General features: G+C 37.4%; 1 protein-coding gene across 1 annotated transcript; it reads right to left on the reverse strand.

The window, feature by feature from the left end:
• Window positions 1-970: 970 nt before the first annotated feature.
• Window positions 971-6,837, reverse strand: LOC144425765 (uncharacterized). Its single transcript, XM_078115397.1, has 4 exons — window positions 6,757-6,837; window positions 3,242-3,361; window positions 2,691-2,914; window positions 971-1,279 (listed from the first exon to the last, which is right to left on the reverse strand). The coding sequence occupies exons 1-4, from the start codon at window positions 6,764-6,766 to the stop codon at window positions 1,088-1,090; spliced, it is 546 nt and encodes a 181-aa protein (XP_077971523.1). The 5' UTR covers window positions 6,767-6,837; the 3' UTR covers window positions 971-1,087.
• Between the last annotated feature and the right edge of the window lie 256 nt (window positions 6,838-7,093).

Genomic DNA, 7,093 nt, shown 5'->3' on the forward strand with positions numbered 1-7,093 from the left:
GTTTTTAGAGAAACAAGGTCGAGCAACGCGAATCCACTGTTCAGGGTAGTGGTAATATAAGGCTTGTTCATAGGAATGAGATGAGACAGCTCATTCGTATTTTCCCTGGGACATTCGCCATGTCATAACTTGATTACGTCAGAGTTAATCTTGGGGTTTATGCTTTTTAACGTTTCAAAGTTTTTCTTTTTTCTTTTCGTCATATACTTGTATCTACTATTTAATCTATTGTGCGACACCGACATAAATAAATGGAATACCCCATGAAAACGCACCAAAGAATGGAATGGAACACGCATAATTTGCTATGAGGTGGAATTAGACATAAAATATGTTTCATGGACAAGACTGGTGGCAATGCATACCACTTGTAATATATGGCAACATCACCATTTTGCGTTTTGTGATTGCTAATGTATAATTTTCGAAGCTTTATTTAGTTTAGTACAACCTATATTTCAACCTATTCAGATAATTCCAAGCCTTGCGATCTAGTGAGAAAAAAATATCTTAAATTTAACGAAACTAAGACGTGCTCGAACTGATTCAGCTGAGAACAGTATCAATAAAAACAAAAGATTTTACACAGAAACTGAATTTATTGCTTGATAATTAGGAAAATTTGAAACATCAGTATATTCATACTAAACTTAGGTAAATCAAATTTTAATCTTTAAACCTTGCCAAACAGATATCAAACAGAAGCTGAATTTGTTACTAGTTAATGAGTTCTTTGAATTTATGATTTAAGCAAATCAAACTTTTATATCTCCAAAATTCGTAACGTAATTTCCCAATTTATTATTAGTAAAACAAATCAATTTAACAAAAATTTTAATTAATGCCTATTTAACTGAAATACAGAAGAGTTTGCAGAACTGAAAAACACAAATATTTATAATTATCGTTATCAAAATCAATTTAGTTTAACTAGTTATTATATATTTTAATTATTAATTCATATTTGCTGTTATATTTTGTAATTATTACAAATATCAATCGTATAAATTTTAAACCAAGATCCTATGATTTATATTTTATTGATGATGGATCCAGAGGAACAAAATATCACCAGGCAGACGTTTTCTTAGATCAGAATCTCACAAATAACTCCATGCTGCTTCCAGGTTGGAGCAGCATTCTTCATCCCTTGATCACGAGTTTTCAGGTTGGAATTAACAACAAGGTAAACATCTGTGCGATCGTTATTATCAATTCCTGTTTCAAGTTGACCTGGATACCATTTAATGAATGAATCTGCAGGTGTAACGTCACCATTCTGTAACGAAAAGCATTAGATAGCATTGGTAATGGATGCACGTCGCATTTTGGTATTTCTTGTTTACTTATCTTTATCGTATTCGAGAGAGTGAGGTTAGCTATATCGCAATATGTTTGTCTTGCACGCTATTGGCTGCGGCAATCGACCGACGACGACACTTGCTCTTTAGTTAGTATCTTGTATTGCGACGATTGTATTCTCGTATTGCGACGACACTTGCTCTTTAGTTAGTATCTTGTATTGCTCTTTACTTGCGTGAGCTAGGCGAGCTAGTTATGTCGCAATCTGCTGTTATCTGTTTCGCTGGTCTTTTAGGATTTAGAGGAGTGTATGTATTATGAATCGCTTTAGATTGCTGTTAGTTTTATTATCTAGTAGGAAATCATTATGTTTGAATGTAAGATAGGCTGGGATTTATTTGTGTGTTAATATTCATCTATTGTTTTGCATTTATTCAGTTATTTAATCCCGGAATCTATCAATATTTGAAATCAAACTCAGTGCAGCAGTGTGTTATTAACAAATTCTGTGTATATTAGTCAAACTCGGCGTGTTATTCACACCTACAAATTCAGTTTAGTCTACAAACTCTGTGTGCATTTTGTGAGTGTTATTGCCGTATTGTTCTGTCGTGATTTGAAGCGGAATATTACAACAAAGTTCTTTCAGTTCGTGTGATCTTCTGAGGTGTTGCTGTGTTGGGGTTCAAAAGTTAAAGATTGTGAGTGGGGGCTTAATTTTACGAGTTTGCATTGCAAATTGTAGAAGAACCGGGACGTGGTACTTGACAGTGGTTGGGTATAAACGTAGCGCAGTTTCGAGACTCCAATCCGTGCGTTACAGCATTTATCACGGTATCATGCTTGATAACGCATTTAATGTAATATCAACAATTACCTATTTCATCAATCAAATGGCGATATATTATTATCGATCAATGCTTTAGTAAAATGTAAACGCAATTGTTTATTATGTCTCATGTGTAATCAGGTAAAACTCCATGCGCTAGGCAAGAATTTGTCCTGAAATATTACACTGCACAATTACTATATGATAAAACTCTCGAAAAGGTCAGTCGAGCCAGACAAATATTAGAATCAAATTTGATGATCGTGGTTGCAGAATATACCTATAAACAACCAATAATATCTTTATATCAAAAACGATTGATGTCACCAAGGCTTATGTTGTCGACATGGCTCCAAATATCTCTGAGTAAATTAACCCGGAGTCAAAAACAGGTGAACGTCAAAAAGTTTTTCAAATAACTCTTGCGCAGTTGTAGCTAATGAACTAACCCAGGTTGTCTCAAATGTATTTTTGGACATGTCTGACCCCACACTCTACCCATCTCGTAAATTATTTTATATTTCTACACGAGAGAACAATTTGCATATATAATACAAACCATTGGATCATAGTGGATTCCTGTCCATACAGTATTATAAGAATCTCCCTTTGGAATATTACTTCTCAAGTAATTCATAATCGCATTGTAAGATTCTTCATCTCGGATCAAACCAACATCTGCGTTACGTTTCTTACAAATATCAACTGCTTCGTCGTAGTCGACATTTTCACCTCGTATCACAGCAAAATAACAAAAACTTCCAACTTTGAGTTCGCAATTTTCTGAAATGGCATAACTGTATACTTAGGAATATATCGAGTAATAATTATTGATCAATAGTTGTTTTGGGCAAGGATACTTCAATACGTCAATATTTTCAAAATCAAACTAACCGGCTTGAAAAAATGTAATGAGTCCAATAACATGTAACAGTGCACATGTTTGTTTGTTTTTGGTTGTAATTTTGCAGAAGAATATCCAATAACATTCATCCCTTGCTGACATTACTCGGCTTCGGCTCAATCGAATGTAGAAATATCGTTTCAATTTATCATCACTTTATTGCAAATGAATCATAAGCTACAACTTAGATTTGATAAAGTATTCACCTGGTGCAGGAGTTGGTTTCAATGTTGTTCGGGTCTTTGTTGTTGGTTTGGTAAACTGCTCGTATCTGTTCTTTTGGGGCTTCTCTATAACAGCAAGTCTTTGTTCAATATGTGATATCGCTGAATGTTAATATAAAAATTGCAAAACACCTATTTCCCATTTGCTAAAACAACAAAGATATAGAAACGTTTTTCACTCTTTACATCGTTCTGTCGTTTTTAGTTGTTCTGGTTGACTCTAATATATTCCGTTCATCGGACTTCCATAACGCTTGTTTACAACGTTATAATGTAAAGTAATAATCCCACAATGCGATAGATTCAATTCGTTGTGTTTATGAAAAAACTAAATTTTTGTGTTGCCCAGATGGATGTCTGCAGTTGGTTAACGACATAAAATGTTGCACATTCCTGATTTATACAATGCACTTCAAAACAGCAGTGGCGGCGCGTCAATAGGGCCAACCGGGGCAATGCCCCGGTTGTTTTTTCGGTATAATAAAAAATATTCGAAAAATACCTCAATATCGGTTGCACAGACTGTCTACACTAGCCATATTCTCCCGACATGGTTCATTTTTCGCTCGCAAAGCCTTCGCCGAACGTCGACGGGGCGACGCCGATTTTGCCCCGGTTGCTCATTGTATATCGTATTCTCTCTTTTATCTTCCACTCGCCGCGTTTGTCTCGTTTGTTTTCTGTTTCTTTTACTAAATCATCGGGGCTAGCCCCGAATTTATGACGACACAATGCCGACGTTTCTTACAACAACGTGTTGACATATTCACGCATTCCTTCTCGTTCGTTGGTTGCTTGAAGAGTTGATAGTTTCCTCGCTTTCGTTTTTGTCGCTTGTTTCGCTATTTGAATCAGTTAGAGACCTTTAGTCCATTTGCTTTCGATTTTCACTTCTTTCCGGCTTCGCATTTCTTAGCCTTAGACCTCATAATGAATAAGGTTGATGCACTACTTCGCACTCTGTTTTCGCAGCTGCCGCTGGAACAAAAATTAGAGGTACAACGTCTTGGGCCTTATCAACCAAAAAATTGTTCACTGGAACAATCCCATGACGGAGGAAAGCGTCGGCGTACATTCTGCGCAGAAACTTGGTATAAAAAACACGAATGGTTGTGATACAGCGAGGACAAAAATGCACTTTTTTGTGTGAATTTGGTTTTAGAGATCTTAAACATCTTTCCGAGCGTGCCAGGGATCATCAATCTTCTATGGAGCATCTGGACAATGCAGTAAATACCAAACATTCGGAAATGTTAATATTGCAGCACAGTTGGATAAAGGACGCGCGGTTTCTATTCGTCGGCACAACCAAAACGTCGAGAAAAACCGCCATGTTCTCGGTCGATTGATAGATGTTTTGAAGTTCATTGGTTGTCACGAGCTGTCCCTCCGTGGGCACGATGAACGGGCTGGCTCTCCTAATAGAGAGGTATTTTTGGATATGGTGGAATACACCGCATCCCTAGATACAGTATTGAGAGATCATCTTGATGCCGCAACTGTTTCGAAAGGGACATCTAAGGATATCCAAAATGATTTGCTCGACTCAATGTATAAAATTTATTTACAACATTTGGCTCTGGAAATTGAGAATTGCCAGTTCCTTTCGATTCAGTCTGACGATACAACTGACATCACGTGCGTTTCCCAACTGGCTGTGATTTTTCGGTTTGTGAAAAATGGTAAACCTACCGAAAGATTTCACAGCTTTGTACCAATCGTTGATCGCACGGCTTGCGGGATATCGGCTGTACTGAAAGAAGTGTTACAGCCTTACAACGCGAAGTCAAAATTGATAGCTCAAACTTATGACGGCGCGGCAGTCATGAGTGGGTCGAAACATGGTGTTCAAGTTTATATAAAAGAAGATTTTCCTCATGCGCATTTTTTACATTGTTATGCACACCAATTTAACCTCGTTATTAAAAATATGTGTCTTGATACCCCTCTCGTCCGTATATTTTTTGCAAATGTTTCGGGGTTTTCTTCCTTTTTTTCCGTTTTGCCGAAGCGCTCTGACATCCTTCGCCAGATATGTAGCCGCCGTCTCCCAGCTTGTGCACGAACACGTTGGAACTTCCAATCACGCGTGGTGCAGGGCGTGTCCAAAATTAGGTCTGAGCTCATTGAGTGTTTCAATGGCATTCAGAGCTCTCCGGTTTGGGACGAACGCTCTGTGAGGGAGGCGGCAGGTCTAAAGCGTCTGCTAGAAGATGGTGAGTTTTCATTTTTTCTCGCTTTTTTCTCCGCAATATTCTATCACGTGGATGTATTATACGGCGCATTGCAGTCAAGGCTAATGGATGGAGCGTCTGTGCAATCGTGTACTTCAGACTTTTGCGATGCTGTATCTCGTATCCGGGAAACAATAAAATACGACGACACATGGAGTGCTTCTTTACGCCGCGGGCAAACAACGCAGCGTTTGATTTTGTCTGCAAAGGAATGCTGTGACATTCTGTTGAATCAAATAGGCGATCGTCTGCGCACTGAACACCTTGCCGCGTTCTCTTTGATGAACCCCAAAAATTTTTCAAAATTTGCATATCAATTTCCCATCCATTTGTTGGCTACTGTCTCCAAATTTCACCCCATGATAAACGTGTGTAAATTGGAAAATGAATTGCAATGTATATACACCAATCAAACTTTTTTGAACATCACATCAACTTGCGTGCTGTATGGGTTCCTCATAGGTAACACTCTAGTAACTACCTTTGCGGCGTCTGCAAAATTTCTGGACATCATTTTGACGACGCCTATTTCTTCCTCCGACGCAGAGCGAACATTCAGCACGCTGAAGCGTATTAAAACGTATCTCAGAAACACAATGAAGCAAGATAGATTAAATTCCTTGGCTGTTTTATCCATTCACAGAGACGTTATTTCTGGGATGCATGACTTTAATCAGCGCGTTATTGAGCATTTTGCTTCCAAGAAACCGCGGCGTGTTGCATATATGTTCAAGCAGTAGAAGTCTAGCAGCATATATATCTATGGGTGAGCGACGCATGTCCTTTTCTTTGCATTAACTTTCCTTTCTTCATAGTAACGTTTTAAACCTTATTTTAGGTTTTGTCTGCTTTCCCGAAGTTTCTGTTAATATGTCATTGTATTTATCTGGGTAAATATTGCCTTTCCTTTTGAAAGAGGTTTCAAAATAAACTATGTCTATATATATTAATCCCTTGACTTGGACCGGTTTTAAAGACACTTTCTTATCGTTAAAAATTGTCGCTTTTGCCGATTGGTTGTTACCGATAGAATGGTTTTTATACTCATAAAATGATGGGAGAACTTACAGCGCTCATCTTGTCCCCGTAGATACGGGTGACTTGGTCCCGCAGTAGCTTGCCCCGGTTGTCAAAATGACCACCCGCCACCACTGCAAAACAGTATATTAAAAACGCCATTGTTATTGTATTTACTCGAATGCATAGAATGCATAATAATTTTTTTGGCTATAAAGACTTAGATCAGAATTTAATTTACTTTACCTTTCTTCATCTCATCGTTTATTTTCTTTTGTTCATTCAATTCGTCAACCAAATTGATATTTATTTCTTCAATTTGAACCAAATCTTAAAACAGAAAATATGATATTGGGGGTTATATGGGTCAATATATAATAGTATAAATAAATACAGAGATATTCAAAGAGTCGGAGAAAGTTCCAAACAAGCAGAGTCGAGACAAAACAAAATTTTGACAACTGTAGCGCCCGACTCTGAGTATATTTATCATCCCATTTCCAAATAGTTTAAATTCTGACATTAATGAGTTACTAATTTTGAAGCTGTAAAACCTAAAGCTTCGCTGGGTTAACTTATTAAA

The sequence above is a fragment of the Styela clava genome, chromosome 8 (assembly GCF_964204865.1).
Source record: "Styela clava chromosome 8, kaStyClav1.hap1.2, whole genome shotgun sequence".
In the NCBI taxonomy this organism is placed as follows: domain Eukaryota; kingdom Metazoa; phylum Chordata; class Ascidiacea; order Stolidobranchia; family Styelidae; genus Styela; species Styela clava.